General features: G+C 44.0%; 2 protein-coding genes across 6 annotated transcripts in view; both read left to right on the plus strand.

The window, feature by feature from the left end:
* Positions 1-6,116, plus strand: part of LOC147031660 (uncharacterized) — a 67,505-nt gene extending 61,389 nt beyond the window's left edge. For both annotated transcript variants that reach the window (XM_085866491.1, XM_085866499.1), the window contains exon 5: positions 2,524-6,116. In XM_085866491.1, the coding sequence (XP_085722617.1) occupies positions 2,524-4,271 (1,748 nt within the window). In that variant the 3' untranslated portion in view covers positions 4,272-6,116. The remainder of the gene's footprint in view (positions 1-2,523) is intronic.
* A 1,598-nt stretch (positions 6,117-7,714) lies between these two features.
* NHLH1 (nescient helix-loop-helix 1) lies at positions 7,715-17,582 on the plus strand. Of its 4 annotated transcripts, none has more exons than XM_085866526.1 (3): positions 7,715-8,073; positions 9,288-9,774; positions 15,474-17,582. In XM_085866526.1, exon 3 carries the CDS (start codon positions 15,474-15,476, stop codon positions 16,623-16,625), a length of 1,152 nt encoding a protein of 383 aa, XP_085722652.1. In that variant the 5' UTR covers positions 7,715-8,073; positions 9,288-9,774; the 3' UTR covers positions 16,626-17,582. The 4 variants fall into 4 exon arrangements, with proteins under 4 accessions (XP_085722652.1, XP_085722657.1, XP_085722636.1 ...); XM_085866531.1 differs by having other exon boundaries at positions 7,715-7,973; XM_085866510.1 differs by lacking the exon at positions 9,288-9,774.
* Positions 17,583-18,207: the final 625 nt, after the last annotated feature.

Here is an 18,207-nt window from a genome sequence, read left to right on the forward strand (position 1 = left end):
AGAGAGCAAATACCTATTTTGGGGGTTAAAACCTTCCCATAAACCCCTTTAAGGAGCACAGATTTTGATTTGGTACATTGTGGTCAAGTTTCATGAAAATCGTGCGTGTAGTTTCGGAGAAGAGGGCAAATACCTTTTTTGGGGGTCAAAACCTTACAATAGACCCCTTTAATGAGCACAGGTTTTGATGGGGTCAATACATCTTCGTTGGGCATCAGATGTGAAACTTGTTGCCAAGTTTCATCAAAAATGTGTGCGTTTCAAGCGAAAGGCAGAAGTGTTTACGGACTGACTGACTCATTCATTCACTCACTCACCTACGGACACCGTTCGATTGCATAAGCTCACCTGATTAAAGTCCAGGTGAGCTAATGATTAATTCGTCAGAAGGCCACTGGGGAAATTGCCGAGAAAGTTTTATTTATTTATTTATTTTTTTAACTTTTTTCGAAGTTGTTTTGTATACGTACACTTTAATATACACCCTGTGAAAATTCCTTTGTGGGAGGTGGGAGGGGAAGGTGGAGGGGAGTGGGGTAGGAGGAAGCTGGAGGGGAGGGGGGAAGGGGTGAGATAAGGAGGGGGTGTGAGTCCGGAGGGAGGGAGGGGAAGGCATGGGGGGGAGGGAGGGGAAGGCGTGGGAGGAGGGACCTGACGTTACCTGGCAATATCAGGTACCTTTGCTAGTTTATACAGTAATTGGGTGAGGTTACAATACGTGAGGAGCAATATGCCTTATCAGCCCGTCCACTGTGCAGTGCGAGACGGCCGGGTTTATTTTAATCTCTTCTGTGTTTCTTTATCTATTTACTGTTGAACTTCAATGTGGCTCTTCAAACCATTAACTTTTTTTTATAATTTGAGCTCTTGTCATCAAAGTTTTAACAAATCTTAATTATGAAAATATGCAGAACACAAGTTAATAAAATTTACATTTTTGTTTTTTCTTCTTTAGCAGTTGTTTTCATCAAGTTTAATTGAGTACAAAACGCATGCATATGGGCTTTGCATTTTGAGATGCTTTCTCATTCTCATGAGACTTCAAATTTAGAGCATGCATGAGTATTATTGACAGAATAGTTTCACATTTGTTGTGTTAGTTAAGTAAAGCAAGTGAAATGTGATCTCTGTTGATTATTGTCATTGAAACAAATGTAAGGTCTGGCTACCACATGACTGGTAACTCACCATGAATGCCAGAAGCAGTCTTCCTTATTGGACAAGATATGGCTGCTTGGTCAAGCAAAAATATGTGAGGGCATGCTGCATTGGGGCTGGGCATTGGAGAGGCAAGAGCATGCCTGGAACGCATGGTATAACTCGAAGGGCACTCGGTGGAATGCATACCTCTGCCAGCAATGCCTGATCTACAAGAACATATCGGGCCCAATAATTTTTGAGATATTGTGCTATATATCATTTTTGGCCCGATCTCTCAATGGTGAAGAATCACTTTAAAAATTGTAGTATCCGGATCCGGATCCGGATCTTCACCAAAATCAAATCAGTTTGTCTTTATCACACACCCAACCTTGTCCACAAAATTTAATCCGAATCCGTCCACAACTTTTTGAGATATCCTGCACACAAACAAACAGACAGACAGAAAGTGGTGAAAACGACCTTCTTCACCTTTGGTAGTGGAGGTAAAAATGCATGACAGATGGGAAGCAGAGCAAGGAAAGAGGTTGACTTTTGGCAAGAGCACACACTGGGAGAGATTCTGATTTGCTTCACTGGCATCGCTTTGTTATTCCTCTCGGAAAGAGCCTACTTTCTATGTGAGGTGTGGTTGGGGTTTGCTGGCTTATAAGGCTTGTGCTGTCCTGTCGGACCATTCATCACGCTGGCGATTTCCCCACAGCGAGAGGTGAGAGTGATACCCTGGGATGTGGCAAACATCAGAAATCTTAACCAGTAAACTTTTCACAAATGCTAAACAAAGCACCGTTTCTCACCACCCTTGCACTGCACAGATCTTATAAAGTCTTCTTCTGGTCCTGTTTTGTGCTGCGTTTATCGTAAATTCGGTGCAACTGCCTTTACTGCTCAGTACTACACCATCAAGTCGATTATCACATGCTTTATTTTTATCTATTGATATGCAGCCTGTGGCTGCTTGACTGCATCATTTTCTAGGGGTGTGGCTGTGCCACTGATGCATTGCCCCCCTGTTACCATTGAGCTCAGTGGTCTGAATTTTGCTGACCTCGGAAAGATAACAGGCTGAGGCTATCAACCCACCTGCTGTTAATTCAGTGGGTCGACAGGCGCTTGAACTCAAGACCCTAAAATCTTAAGCCAGCCACCTAAACCGTGAAGCCAACACCAGGCTTAGAACATACTTGATATAACATTTTAATTCCTCTATACTCTGCCTTTTTTAGAATTCAGGCAATGCTGACACATTTTGTGAACTGTGGCTGTTGTGTACATGTTTGGTTAATGATAGGTTAAGATAATCTGGGTATTTTGTGTGTTTTTTTTTTTTCTCATGGTAATGTATCACATTTTTATTTGCAGGTCCTGTGCCCCAAAGTGCTCCACCCATACCGACTGCTGGCTCCACCCATTTCCCTTTCCCTGCCACGCCCACACCTTTGCGATCACCAAGCCACGAACCAGGAGGTCCTTGTGGAGATGGTGGGCCATCATCAGGGGGTCCCTTTAGCCCTGTGCCCCCAACTCGCTCCATACGACTTGCTCGTGGATCTGTCAGCGATTCCAGTGATAACGCATCTGCACATTCTGAGCTTGATGAGGTCCTTTCGGCTGCAGGGGGTACCACTGGCGGTGTTGGTCCTGCCAATCATAGCACAGCAGGAGCAGGTCTCGGGACTGCTTTCCGCAGCTTTGGTGGGCGCCCCACTCCTTTAGGCCTTGGGCTTCTTCCTCCTGCTGGCGCACAAACTCTTCCACATCCATTATGTGCTGCACCTCCCCTCTATGAGCCAGTTGCTGCCTTTCCATTCTCACCACTGGTGCCACCGTTTTCTTCCCCTCCCTCAGCAGCCCAGTCTTGCTTCCCTTTTTCGCCATCACCCCCAGCAATGAGTCCCAGACTTCGCTTTTCCTTTTCAACTGAAGATATGAGCAGGTTTCTTTCTGCCCAATCCCAGTCGATCCTTAACTATCACCTTTCTCCCCGTCCTTTTCCGCCTTATGCTCTCCCCCACACTCTCCCTCACGCTCTACCCATTGTGGTACCTCATCCCCAGCGCCCTCATCCTCTCACTTCACTCTCATCTCCTACGCATTCACGATCTCTCTCTCACACCCACTCTCCCTCCCAGCTTTCTTTCTCATCATCCTCTCTTTCCCAACCTTCTCTCGGTGCCATCTCGCCACCAGCCCTTCCCACCCGCTCTCTTTCCACTCTCCCTACTGTATCTGCATTTACTCCAAATCCAAGCTCCCCACCTGTTTTTCCCCAAATTTCGCCTTTACCTTCCCTCTCCTCACCACCCCATCCTGATCCCTTTCCTTTTAAACTCCTACCACCCCCACCGGGAAGGAAACGGCAGAAGGACAAGGCAGCCATTGTAGATGATTGCAAGACCGCCTTGGCTGAAGGTGACTGCATCATGAGCAGATCAGGAGAAAAGTTAGCTTCCGTGAAAGGAAGTAAGATTTATATGTTGAACCACAATGTAACTTTGACAAATCACAATATAGAGAGTGATGAGGAGGATATGGTTCCAGTTGAGGTGGAAGAAGATTGTGAAGATGAAGTGTTTGCTTCTCCCCAAACACCTTCAACACTGAGTTTTGTAGAATCTTGTCATTCCCAACGAGCGAGGAGCTCAAGTGAGACGTGGAAAGATGGGAAGGGTGTGGGGATGGGCAGAGATGATTTGGAAAAAAGGATGACAATTGAAAGGCTCGGGGGTATCGTGAAAGATGTGGACATTGACGAAAGCACAGAGCAAGGAATGGAGAACAGGAGAAATGATTTTGAGAGAAGAAGCAGAGAAACAAAAACGATTGCAGATAAATGGTTGAAGGATGAACAAGATTATGGGGTCAAGGGGAGGGAGAACTTTGAAGAGAGAGCACCGGTGAAACACGTACAGGAGCGGGAGAGAGAGGCGGGAAAGGGAAGAGCTACGCATCGAGATGCTTGCAGGGAAACGGACATTATGCCTTTGAAGTTGAGAATCAAAAGAAGGTGGAGCGAGGGTGGCACTGGCGGGGAGCCTGAGAAAAGAGTTAAAGATGAACAAAGAAGATTGGGGGAGAGGGTATTTCTATCAGTCCTTCCCTCTCTCTGACAAACTGATGCAAACACTCCCAAGCCTCCATCCCATACATACACTAACCAAGTGTTTACCATTCCTTTAATAACTGCCTTCAAGACCAGCTGCCTTGTGAAAATGACAAAATGTATTAATATTTTTATGTCATAGTCTGAGTTTCACCAAGTGAGGATTTTTGAACTTTTTCTGCGTTGTAAACAATCAACTCGAGGAGTCTTGATTTCCAAAGATGTTTTTGTGCCTGTTACTATTTCCCAAAACCCCGACTTGTGTCCAATTGTGTTAATGATATGCAGGGTCTGTAAAGCATTTATCTTCGCTGGCCTTCCTTTATTTTTTTTATTTTTTTTTACTGTTATTATTGTCTTTTTTTTTTGTTTGTTTGTTTGTTTTGTTGTTTTGTTTTGATCCTCCTGCTATTTCTGTTTTTATTTCTACATTTGCTTCTATCTTTGCCAGTAAAGGATTTAGTCTTTTCAGCACCCTTGCATTCATGGTGTCATTTGGCTTTAAATGGGAGGTTTTTATTTTTTTTTTCCACGAGGTTCACATTCACCACTTTGTCCTGCTGTTGAAGCTCTTTGAGCAGAACGGCGATGTCCACAACTGCGGTTGATATGAACTTGTGAAAATCCATGCGATCATTGCACGCCGTCCCTTTTGGACGGCAGTCCCGCATGATCATTGCGGATAGAGATCTCCACTTTGTGAAATTGCCTACGTCTCGCCCTGCATATAAACTCCGGACGTTTTGTCCTCATCCATGAATCCCCACGGTTTCCTACCAAACTGCCTTATTTCCTTGCTTTTTTGCTGCCTTAGCGTTGAGCTGAGCTCTTCGCCTCACTTGTTTGAGCTTGGACTTGTTGAATTTCAAGTGAGCCAGTATGGTCAACCTTTATTTCCAATAGCTGTATTTGCAATGTTAACTCGTTAATCTAGTTATATCTTATCTTGTAACGCTAATTTAGGTATAATTGTCAAACTGTTAGTGCAGCATACTTTTGTTACCTTTTTTTTTTCTTTTTTTATTGTGGTTAATATTATCTTCCTGTTTTTCTTTTCCTCCTGTTTTTTTTTTCTTTTCTTCACTTTTTCTTCTCTGCCCTGCTTGTTTTTCCCTCCTCCCTTTTCCTTCTTTCCCTCCTTGCTTTTCATTTCCTCTTGCTTTTTTTTTCCTTTTTGCTTGATTTTTTTTCCCCTCCTTTTGCTTGCTTTTTTTTTCCCCCCTCCTTTTGCTTGCTCTTTCTTTTCTTTTTTCTTTCATTCTCCCCCTTGAAGGGTGGAGACATTTAATTAACGACCGCAACATTTGGTTTTTTTATTATTATTTTTTGTGTACAAAAAAATTAGTCCATAATGCTCTCTTACAGCGAGCGAGATGTTTTGAAATATTTTGAGAACAAAAAAAAATTGCTAGTCCATAATTCTCTTTTGCAATGTTTTGCTGAAATGATATTTTGAGAGAGGAAACAAACATGAGCTCCAAGTCATTGCAGGGGCTATGCTGAAGCAGCGTCCCAAGAATGGTGTGGAGAACCCGACCGGGGAACGGGTAAGGTTGGGGAGAGAATTGGGGTTGTGTGACGGCTAAAAGATATCGTTTGACATCCGACTACGAGGAAACGTTTTGCTGTGTGCCTGGACCATTTTAACGGTTATTTTGAATAGTGGAGGGTATTTTAGTCAGCCATGCAAGATTCAACTATTTTGTATCCGTTTTATTGTGTCTGGGCTGTAATGATTTTTCCTAAGTTTGTAAACATTTAAATGGTTCTTGCTCTACGCCAGCCTTTCAGTTTCTACCTCTTCTGTGTACCTACAATCGATAGATTTTGAATAAACTTTAAACTTCCCTTATTCTTGTGGAGTTTATTTGCGGAGTGAGAGGAATGGCAGACTTTTATGAGTTCTTAATCCATTACAGGTTCACAATTACAAGTTGCGTTTTATTTTTTTTTCCCGTCACGGTATGCTCAGTTAAGCTATAGTCTTCTTTCTTTAAAAATGGACCTGTTATGGCGCTTCAGCAGTGACGTCACGTTGCTTGGCGACATGCCCAGCGTGCGCGCACCATATGTCACATTGTCCTTCCCAAGAGAACGAGCAGATGGTGTCCCTCCATCTCACACCGTCTCCCAGCCGGATACGAATATGGGATTTGAACGTGCTTATGTAACCATTGGTGTTATTATTTATTTATATTTTTGCAGTGTGCCCTGCAGTTGGACTTTGTGCAAATCGTGCACTCTCCCCCTGCTTGTTCAAGATGGACTCATGGGACAACTTTGTCCAACATTCGCAGACTTTTTTCTTCTTTTTTTTTCTTTCTTTTTAAACTAGGCTCTGGTGTGGAGATCATCATCTTGTCTTCTGTAATTCCTTGGACCCGGCGGCGTTGTGCTCGTGGAAGACGGTCAGCATGAAATGCATGCATGATTTGATTACGCTTTCCCCTCTGTGTATCCGTGAATGGAGTCATATTTGTTGACGTACAAAGCGATCACGGTCACCTGCAATACTGACTTTTGTGCGGGGAAGCGACCGTGGCGCATGGTCAATGGTGAGCCGTCTCTGCACACCTGTGGTCTTCAGTTCGAATGGAAAACAAAATATCTTTTTTTATTTTAATCCAAGGTTTCAATTTTATTCGGTTGGTTCTGTCTCTCTGTCTCTGTCCACTGATTTATATTTTTGTGTGTTCATTCATTTGGCGTCGGTTGTATCCTCGTTTTGAAGGTTGATGTAAATTTGTAGCTTCAGGTATAGGAGGAAAATGAGGGTGGTGGTTCATTTTAAACCGTTAATACATTGCAGAAGAATAAAAGTTAAACTAATGTTTTTTTTAATTAAAAAAAAAATTGAATAGTCTGCTCGTCGGGCCGCAAACCTATTTTTTCACCCATTGACCTTCGTTAATGTATAAACCATTCGGTCGAAATACAACAGCAAAGCGAAGCGTGCTCGGAAAGTTTATGTTTTCACGAATCATTCAGCCTTGTTCACGATTTGTTAAATTCCTTCCTCATTTCCAACATTTTGGAAGTCAGCTATTTTATACCCTCAATCCCACGAGCTTTCATTTTGTAGGTCGACGTTCCTGCAAGTTTTGTTAATTTACATCTCGTCAGACATTCCCATCGACTTGTCCAACGCAACTACAATTGTGCATTTATTGCTAGATAAATTTGACAAACTATAATTGTATTTCCCGTTCAAACAATATCTTGTTTTGGAATAAAATCTTGCGTTTTCATTCTCCAAACGTTTATAAAATCATAACCCATCCCTCCCTGCAAGAATCGCACCCGTCTCGCTTTCCTTCGTCCAATGAATGAGCCGGTTTTCACGCTCTTCCTGGTTTGCTCCTTCTCGACCAATCAACGTAGAGTCACGAAGGGTCGGCATCACCGTTCGACCAATCACCGTCCGGATACTCCGTCCAACCCGCGAATTCTGCCGCTCGACCGGCCAATGAGAAGTCGTGCGCGAGATCGCGCCCGTTGAGGGAAGGATTGTGCGAGGGCATCACAGCGGCTCGGGTCCGCAGGACGATCGCTGGCTCCTCCGACGAAACCAAACACGAGAATATAAATAAAAATGACTGCAAACAGTTCAGTTTAACTCGATCCACATGTAGTCATTTTGTTGTTTGTTAATCGACGAGAAGGAAAAGCTGAAGCGAGAGACCGCGAAGCCAGCGACTTCTCGCCAAAGGTAGAAAATTCCTGACGCTCTGGGTTTTGGTTTTGTTTTCGTGTCCGCGACAATGGGAGCAGCTGGCATACCGCTTCACCGGTGCTCCCGGCGTCTTGAGGTAGGACAGTATTATTATTATTATTATTGTTATTATTATTATTGTTGTTATTCATTTCTTTGCGTGTCTGTATCAGCTTAACGACTTAAACGGGATTACTGTGCAATGATCCCGATGCACGTTGTTGTGCAGACTCTCGGTGCCGGGTTAATTAATCGGTGTTCTTTAATTAGTCCGTTAATACGTTTCTCTTGTCACACGTGTGAGATCCGATCGAATTTGGTGTTTCGTGTCGCTAAATAAAAAAAATATAAAAAAACACCGTCTCGTCGTTCGTTTTACCGTGAGTTCGACGCTCATCCGTCAAGTCGGCTTGACTATTGCAGTGACATTAGCTCGATGGATTGCGGGAAGGATTCTATTCGAATACCCCGTGAGTGATAGCCCGGTGATCTGGGAGGAGGTGCCGATCCCGTGTTGACGTAAGGCAGCTGGCTATGACGTCATTGTCGTACCGCGTGTGCGTTGCGCCAGTGCGTCGCGGTTGAAGGTGTTGTGTTGCTTCGTTTGCGATCGTTTGAAATCTCACGGCTTGGCTTCCAACATGAGCTTGTCATGAAATTCCTTAAATGTGGATCCATGTCAAATTTCCATGCAAGTCAGTCGTATTGTTTAAACGTCATAAAAAAAAAAACTAATATTCTTGGTTTAATGACAATTCTGTTTACAAAGTGCTGTGCTTGTACAGTAGAAATAATTATGGTGGACTTTGATTTGGTGCAACCATAGCATCGTGAGACGCGTCCAGTATTTCACGATTTTTCCCACCACCTGGGAGTAAACACACACACACACACACACACACACACACACACACGCACACACACACACACACACACACACACACACACACACACACACACACACACACACACACACACACACACACACACACACACACACACACACACACACACAGTGTAAAAAGCCAAGGTGCTATTCCATCATAATGCTGTTCCACATTATTGATTTTAATCATGTTGATCAGATTTGATTTCACCACAATCATTCGCATCAATCAATACCTGCTCACTGTAATGTCTCTTGGTGCTGGAAGTGTCATCAAGTCATCATGATGAATTGTGATTGCATCATAATAATAATAATAATAATACATTCAATAAATTCTAGAAATTAATTTATTTGTTTATTGTCGTGTTCAGTTTCACTCTGAACGGATTTCGTCCGCTTGTTCATTTGTTTTGCACATACAGGACACGACGGCCCACGGGGCATGCAGATGTGGAGATTTGTATCATGCACACGGACAAAGCGGCCAGGGGACAGAAAGAACGGGCGATCGAGCCGTTCGGTTGCACGCGACGCAGGGAGGACGAGTGGTCACCCTAAAACGGGAGAAACGCTCGAGCAGTTGCGCACGGACGGATGATCGTGTGGACAAGTGCAGGACAGAAAGACGAGTCCCGCGTGGGATTAAACACATCAGACAAATATGTCGCAGGCAGAACGAAGCTCGCACAGCCGGCAGGAAGAACCAGGAACAGAAGCAATTGGGAGACCTGTCAACAGAAAGGATAGCAGAAGAAAAGAGGAATAAGGAATCTGAGGAACAATTGGACCGAAAAGAAAAATGTGTGTTCAGCTACAATGTGGGGAACGTAAAACGGTTCGACATAATCTTGTGAGGGACATGCGGGAGAGAACGTCAACGGGAAGAATGAAATACAGGACTGAAAACAGGTAGACAGAAGGAGCCTACGGATTGGAAGACAATTAGTGGACAATAACTGTTGGACCCCTGCGTTGTACTCCAGTATTAATGAGTCCACCCATGGTGACCCTCCCTCCCCCACTCCTCCGACCATCCCTCCCACACCTGGCATTGGTTCCTTCTGCTGTTTCTTAGTTGTTCCCCCCCCCCTTAATTTTTTGATGCAAGATGCAGTTTCATGGAAGAGTGAGGTGACAAAGGATAAAAATAAAAAAGGCAACAAACTTAGTGGGGCAGCAGTTGGATACAACAAGCAAATAAATAAACAAACCAGAGAAGGGAGAAGAAACACAGTAAACTGTGAGAGGGTTAGGTTACGCAGGGTTAATGGGGGTAGAAAAGATTGTGGTTCCGGATAGGTGGTGATTTGATGTGGTGTGCACCGCTTGCCTGAAGTCCCAGAGATGGCCAATACATTAACGACTCAGATTTGTGGACTGTATAGATTTTCATTATTTTGCCGACTTTCCATAACTTGGAAGCTGTAATCACTTATTTATCAAACTATTGAATCCGTGCTGCGCTATCCTTGTGAAATGAGATTGCATTCGTGTATACACGCTGAAATAACTCGCATACCTCCACTCATCTTTAAACACTCGGTTTCACACTTATATATTTAGCTTGGTGTTGGCTTAACAGTTAAAGTGGCTGGCTTAGGATCTTAGGGTCTTGAATTTGAGACCCTGTCGTACCATTAAATAACACCAGGTGGGTTGACTCAGCCTGTCGTCCTTCCGAGGTCGGCAAAATGAGTACCAGCTCGCAGGCTCACACACTGTCACTCGTTTCCACATGTATTACCCCGTTTATACTGGCGCACATTTATACTCTCTTTGCACACTCGATCTCAGTGTCTGATTCTCACTGAATCCAAAATACCACTAATTCTTTACTCGATTCATGGCAACTCTTCGTTTTACAATCCCAATATACGATCATACTGTGAGTGTGAAGGATTCTCAGAACAGTGTACAATACAGCAATTGGATTAACCATTGATTTAAGTAAGTAATTGCACGTATTTTGGATTCTGTGAGAATCGGACGGAGACGGTGATTTGCTCCATCATGCCTTTGTCATATCCCCACCCTGACACTCGCACTTACTGCAGGTCGTGATAATTATCCATCTCACCCCAAGCAAGAAATTTGATGAAGGGGTACCTACACTTTTTCAAATGATAGTGAGATGTTTAGCGTCGCTAATCTTAATGTAGACTACAAATAAACAACAGATTGCTCTGCACTAAACGAGTCATGCAGTAACATACACCCACTCTTACCATCACATAATCCCTCACACTCATAACTGAGATTAGTTGCACCATTGAGTTTGGCATCCTTAGTTGATATGTTCAGCAAGGTGGACGTTAAAGGTACATCAGGACCTTTCAAAATGTGTTTGTCGTTGTGCTCCGGTACCCTGGACAAATTCCAATCTCCTGCCTTAATTATGCAGTGGCACAGCTGAACCTCAGTAACGACACAACCAGTGAAACGAATAATAATAACTTTATCCCACTTCCGAGAACATAGCTGAGATTTCAGATATCCATACATCCATTAGGACCATACTCTGTGCAGTGCGTTGGTGCTTGGCTATTGGGAGACAATCCTTGACAGGTCGCCACGCCAACATGTGGCCAGCATGCTGGTACTCATTTTGCCGACCTCGGAAGGATGACAGACAGAGTCAACCTCACCTGGTATTAATTCAACAGAAAGCGGGATTTGAACTCAGGATCCTAGGATCCCAAGCCCACCACCCTAACGATTTCGCCAACACCACACATGCAATTTCAGATATCAAATCATAAATAAATAATTATTTGGCTTGAGCTTCAAAAGAGAAACCACATCTGTGGAGATATATATATATATATATATATATATATATATATATATATATATATATATATATATATATATATATATATATATATATATATACATACACACACACACACACACACACACACACACACACACACACACACACACACACACACACACACACGTTTTTGACCTTGCATCACGTGACACGTGACAGCCAAAATCATGGGCCAGCAGGCACGTCAAACTCTAACTAATATCGTGATAAACTTTGTAAGCTTGAAAAATAACAAATGTGGTAGCTGAAGTCCCGTTCATGAAAACCTGTATTCTGGGAAATAAGGAATGTTATTAGTTTCCCCTTGACATTTGTCAGAAAGACAAGCCAATAAGTTATTATACAAGCATTAGGTAGCACAGGTATAACTAGTTTTTGAGGGATCCACAACTGCCACATTTCATGAGCACAATACCCTGATTTATTTTCTTAACCAGCCATAGTTTGTATTGGACGCCTAAGGAAACCAACTTGCGTGTCACTAACACCGATTTTATTTTGGGGTGAATATTTCCACTTTTTGGCCAAATCAGGGCGCTTGGTGAATAATATTTGGCAGTTTATTGAGGTGGAGGTAATCATGGATTAAAAAGGAATCGGCAACTTCTCTTTCAACCCATAAATATTCCCTGAACGCTGTCTAAAAACAACGTCATTTCCCAATTCCTCTCTGAAGGGGAATTGTTCTGCTGCAAAAGGAATCCAAAAAATAAATAAAACAAAAGATGAAGCTCCCATTCCGCTCTATGTGTGGTTCGGCATATTAAGTCAACTATCTCAGCTCGTTGTGTACTTTCCGGTCTGTACCGATTTTGAGCCGTTGGGTAGACACATGTGTAATCCCATATGTAGTTTGCTTTCATTGGGGATGTAAAATGAGTTAACCTGCATTGTGCGCTCACCAAAAGCCAACCTTGCATGTGAGAACCTGAACAACTTCCTTCGTCCTTATCAGCTCATTTAATTAGCAACCCTTCCATGTAAATATTCACTTTACAATGTTTTTTTTTTGTTTGTTTTTCTTCATGCTGAAAAGGATTTTCCTGTTCATTTTGAGGTTGTATTTTCTGTGTGCTAATGCATCCCTCCTTTCATTCACTCCATCTGTCACTCGCTGTGGAATGTCGATTGCTTTCACTCTCTTGATTATGTCCCAAGTATACCTCCCCTCACACCTTGTGTTGTCCATCTATTTGCTTTTCTTTCCATCACAGTTCCTCGTCATTCAGTCCTGTTCTTCCAGTTCATTTGTGATGTCAGTCATCGATGTGGTGATGCCTATTCTTCTCTTCTCTTTTTTTTTTTTTCTTTTTTAATATTCGATGTACACTCATGGAAATGAGAGAAGAGAAGGAGGGGAGGAAACACAATAAACAGCAAGAAAGAAGGTTGGGTTCGGTTGAGTTAATGGGGTAGAAGAGAATATAGGTGGTGGTGAGGGATGTCGTGAGAGGGTGGCACACCACTTGTTTCAAGCATTGGAGGGAAGAGTGTGACCGAACAGCTTCAGAACGACATTTCCATAAATGGGAGAGAAAAAATGAACTCGAGAGTGGAGGTGCGTGGAAAGCCTGGAATCGGAAAGTTTGACCAGTAGGGTGTTATTGGAAGTATACAAGCATCGTAGAGGAGCCTGGGAGTGGTGTCAGGATGCAGCGCTGAGAACAGAGGGAGCTATACTGGAGGAGAGAATGTTTAAAAAAATAAAAACAGAGATCACTAACCTGTCTGTGATGTGAAAGCAACAATCCTTGTGCTTTGGCCTCATCATGAGAGATGCCAATAATGTTGAGAACTTCAGGTTTCACAGACTCTCGGAGAGACAGATGTGATTTTGGTGGTCCAGCACATGGGGGAGAGCAGTGCTCCATTGAGCTTTGAATGAAGGTATTGAAGGTTTTGAGTTGTTCTGATTGTTTGAGGAATGATTTGGAACAATGGAGGATGCCTGGTCTTAGGCTGGCTTTGGACATCGGCTTTGCGACATGGAACCTAAAAGTTCAAACGACTGAGTGAACCTCTTCCACTGGTTAACCATGGAAATAGATATGTGGGTTTGTTTGACGATCATTCTGGAATTACAGGACGTGAGACGGAGAGTTTTTTTTGTTTGTTTTTTTTCCCCCAGGATTGACAGACATATTCCATTTGTCACAGAACAGCAGAGAGAGAGAGAGAGAGAGAGAGAGAGAGAGAGAGAGAGAGAGAGAGAGAGAGAGAGAGAGAGAGAGAGAGAGAGAGAGAGAGAGAGAGAGAGAGAGAGAGAGAGAAAAAAAAAATGAGAGAGAGAGAGAGAGAGAGAAAAAAAAAATGAGAGAGAGAGAGAGAGAGAGAGAGAGAGAGAAAAAATGAGAGAGAGAGAGAGAGAGAGAGAAAAAAAATGAGAGAGAGAGAGAGAATGAGAATGAGAATGAGAATGAGAGAGAGAATGAGAATAAATATATATATTTATATATCTTATTTACCTGCCACGAAGATGGGGTATGGTACCACATGATGTGGATTGTGCAAAAAGGAAGAGAGACTTTTCCAGGTCATTTATGTATTGGAGATGTCATTTATGTAGATGAATGAGAGAGTACAATCACTGTCTTGGAGCAATCCAGCCTCCACTGTCAGATGAGAGGGTTCCATTGATAGCATTGCATTGATTTAATGAGTGGAGGAAGCCAGAAAGCCAGGTTTGAAGGCAGCCTTGTATGCCATAGGCAACGAGCTTGGGAAGCAAAGCAGGATGCCAGACTGTGTTGAATACCCAAGATGCATCCCTGGAGACTGTCCTCGCCTCTCTTGTGAGGTTTAGAGCCTTTGACCATTGCTGAGAGAAAAACCGAGCTGGGTGTCGATAGTTGAGTGACAGGGATAATATCTAAGCTTGTGGTCTGAGATCTGGCTGTTTGAAAAGAGAAAAGGCAACATCAGAAGCAATGATGGATTCCACAATTTTGCTTGTAATTGGATCGGTTTACTGGCCTATTGCTGAAAGTATATATTTTTTCACCCTTCTTGTGAACGAGTAAGGGTAGTGGACTTCCTGGCAGAAAGGAGGTCATCATAGGAGGACAGGCTAAAGAGAACAGATAATTGAACAGTAGAGCAGGCTTTGAGGATGTGAGCACTGAGGCCATCTTGGCCAATTGTTGATGAAGTCGAGGTTCGTTAGAACTTTCTCTGTACCTTCTCAGATGTGAAATACAAAGTTGACAAGGTATCATCAGGAGTTGTGGAATAGACTGGTTTGAAAGTTCAGCCTTGAGATTCGCAAGATGATATTTTCTGGCTTGTCTAAGGAAGGACAGACACTTTCTACGAGCCTTACAGAATGACCTAAAGTTGCTCTCAGTCAGATTAGCCTTCCATGATGAAAAAGCAAGCTGATTGACCACAAGTGTCACCAAAAGATTCGGTGTACAAGGACTGATAGGTTGGATGGGATAGCCACAGACAGGACAGGGTAAACCAGTTCCTGAGAGAGAGAGTCGGATTTTTTTTATTATGAATTATTTTGGAAGCATTCCCAAGTGGAATCAAAGCTGACTATGGAGGAGATGGCAGCCCAATCAATTTGCGAGAGGGCAGACTGAAGTCACCTCCTCGTCTTAGGTTCAAGTTCATATTGTTCAAACGTACAGATTCCATGGTGTTCAGATTGCTCTCTCACAATAGCTGGAGAGATGTGAGCTTTGACAAGAAAATGATCAAAGGAGCCAAGAGGGACAGCACCTTGCCTAACCGTCTCAGTGGTACTTGTTCTCTTCCTCCCTGATCTCTCTAGATGATGCTGAAGATACCAGAGGAAGGTGGAGAGCTTGGAAGAGTCGGAGAGAGTTTGCGGGAATGGAGGAGGGGAGAGGGAAAGTGTGGAAGTCGAACCAAAAGTGCTCAGTCTATCTCACCTCCCGCTTTGAACTCCAAGGCAACGCATGAAGTGGCAGCACCCATCAGTCTCCTCCACCATCTCTCTCAACATCCTCCTCCGAGCCTACTCACCCTCTCGCCATCCACTGCACCTCAATCCCACCTCGCCTGCAGTTCAGGACAGCTCTCCAGTTCCCCTTCAAGTCCAAATTGTTTGCATCTTCAGCACCAAGATCTATCAAAACCACAATCACAACAGCAACACCAACTACAGTCCCTGTCACAACCACAAGCACAGTCTCCCGTCCAACACCCTCAGCCACTTAACACCTGCAAGACTGTTTCTGTCTCTCCACCCCTCTCTCCATGTAATTCTCCGTCCATCTCGATCTCTCCCACAAACCCTGTGTGTCTCTCTCCATCATCGCCACTTTCTCCTTCCATTTCGCCCTCCCTCTCCACTTCCATATCAGCTTCCCTGTCTTCTACCATCTCTTCTTCCATCTGCCCACCTATTACACAGTCTGTCTCACTTTCCTCTTTGCCCATTCCCATCTCACTTTCCCCATCTGTTTCTCCCTCCATATCCCTCTCAACTACCCTTTCTTCCTCGGTACCCATCTCTCTTTCCCTTTCTCCTAACTCGCTTCCACTCTCCATTTCTACTGTCTCACCTTCATCCATGCCAGTTTCCCTCTCTGCCATCTCTGCCTCAATCCCCCTGTCCTCTATATCCATTTCTGTGCCCATATCCTTTTCCAGCATTCCCATCTCCTCTCCAGCATCCTCTATCTCCCCAGCACCGCTGGCAATCTGTGCAGGTCGCTCTCTGCCCTCAACCCCAATGCTAAGTCGAGAGGAGCGTCGACGCCGCCGCAGGGCCACTGCCAAGTACCGCACTGCACATGCCACCCGAGAGCGTGTGCGAGTCGAGGCCTTTAACATGGCGTTTGGTGAGCTCCGCAGGCTTTTGCCCACACTTCCACCTGACAAGAAACTCAGCAAGATAGAGATTCTACGTCTTGCCATCTGCTACATCAGTTATCTAAACCATGTTCTGGATGTATGAATCTTGGGCGCCAAGTGTGGGACTGCAATTGGCAGGTGTGGTATCTGCGGATTAGGGAATTTTAGGCTGGGAATGTATTTGGGGAATGCGAGATGGAGATGGCGACCTTGTTGGGAGGGGTTACACGACACTGGAATATTAAAAGGGGCATGGGTGATTAAAGGAGCAGTATGAGCAAAGTTTTTCTACATCCGTTTGAAATAGTTCTGACGTGGAGATAATTCTGAGGCCAAGTTAACATGAAACATCTCCAAATGCTGTGCTTGTGGGCGATTACATTACCAATCGCCAAAACTGCAGAGTATTATTGTACAAGTCGTGACTGGAGAAACCATACTGTGCAAAATGTGTCCGGGTTATCGAAAATGTTTGCATTCTGATGGACACTTTTATCTCTCGAAATGACAATGAAGTTGCTGGTGACATGTCCTGTCATACTTGACAGTGGGCCCCATAAATATGACAGGAAATGACATCATTAGTACAATTTTGTTGGGAATGCGAGCAATCGATTGACAGCAATCGCTGTCAAATCTATTTATTCAAAACAATATTTATTGCAAAAATACTATTTACTGCCGCTTTAAAGCGGTTCCTGAATCAACCAGCCTTGGTGGACTGAAGGTTCTATTTTCTGGGCTTAGCCCCCAAACTTTGGGTTAAATGGTGAAAGATGCATTTCCCAAGATAACCCAGCACATTGTATGCTGTAGATAGCAATGTGAGATGCTGCATTATTTGTCTTTTTAGAAATTTATGTTGCGATACGAGCCAAACAAGAAGAGCATTTTTATATAGATATTTATTTTAAACCGCTGTATTTTGTTTACAGGCAGATGGTATGGGGGTCAGGGTTGTATACATTGTGGTATTTATTGCTTGGTACCCCACAGGGGATTGTTTGTACTTTACCTGGAATATTTCTCAACAAAATTATTCCAGACTTGCGTGCAGTTTGTCTGGTTTGTGACCCCGTTTTCTGTGTCCTACACAACACTGCGAACATCCACACATTCTCTCGTCTCTCTTCGCAGTGTTCGTGGTGCTGTAAGCTCGGAGTTGTGGCATCAGAATCTGTGGGCTGGAGCGCTGTTTAAGTGCGTATGGCAAATTTGCAGCAACATAGGAAATCCATCAAAATTCTCTCTCCGCCATCTGCGTCCCGCACCCCCTTCCCCTCCCTCGCAACTCTCCCCCTCTCTTTCGCCCTTCTATCCCCACATCCTTTTCCTACCCATCTGTCGTACGAACCAACATTTCCCGTCATCTCGAGCCAGGTCCTCCCCCTCCACCAAAACCCCACACCGTCATGCTCACCATGTGCACCATCCAGGTCAGCCCCTCTTTGTCATCGCAAAACTCCAGCACCAATTTACCGGCAACCTGCATGTGGGGCATGGCGGCTCAGCGCCCAAAATCCAGCACTCAAAGCCCATCATGCGAATTTGCAGTGCTCTCGCTCCCAGGGGGCCGCACCTTACCATGTGCCGAGCCGCGTGTGGCACCCGAGGGACACGCAACATTATTTTCTGCCCGCTTGCCTGCCCCTCTCCCCCAGTCTCAAAGTCCCTGCCATATGCAG

This window comes from Eptatretus burgeri, chromosome 2 (assembly GCF_056783735.1).
Source record: "Eptatretus burgeri isolate ZD-2024b chromosome 2, Ebu_testis_v1, whole genome shotgun sequence".
In the NCBI taxonomy this organism is placed as follows: Eukaryota; Metazoa; Chordata; class Myxini; order Myxiniformes; family Myxinidae; genus Eptatretus; species Eptatretus burgeri.

Excerpts from the sequence above, each read along its gene's own strand:
- NHLH1 (XM_085866510.1), top strand. The coding sequence starts at position 8,026 with ATGGGAGCAGCTGGCATACCGCTTCACCGGTGCTCCCGGCGTCTTGAG. Across the intron at positions 8,074-15,473 it reads GGTGCTCCCGGCGTCTTGAG|ATGATGCTGAAGATACCAGA; the intron begins GTAGGACAGTAT and ends TGATCTCTCTAG.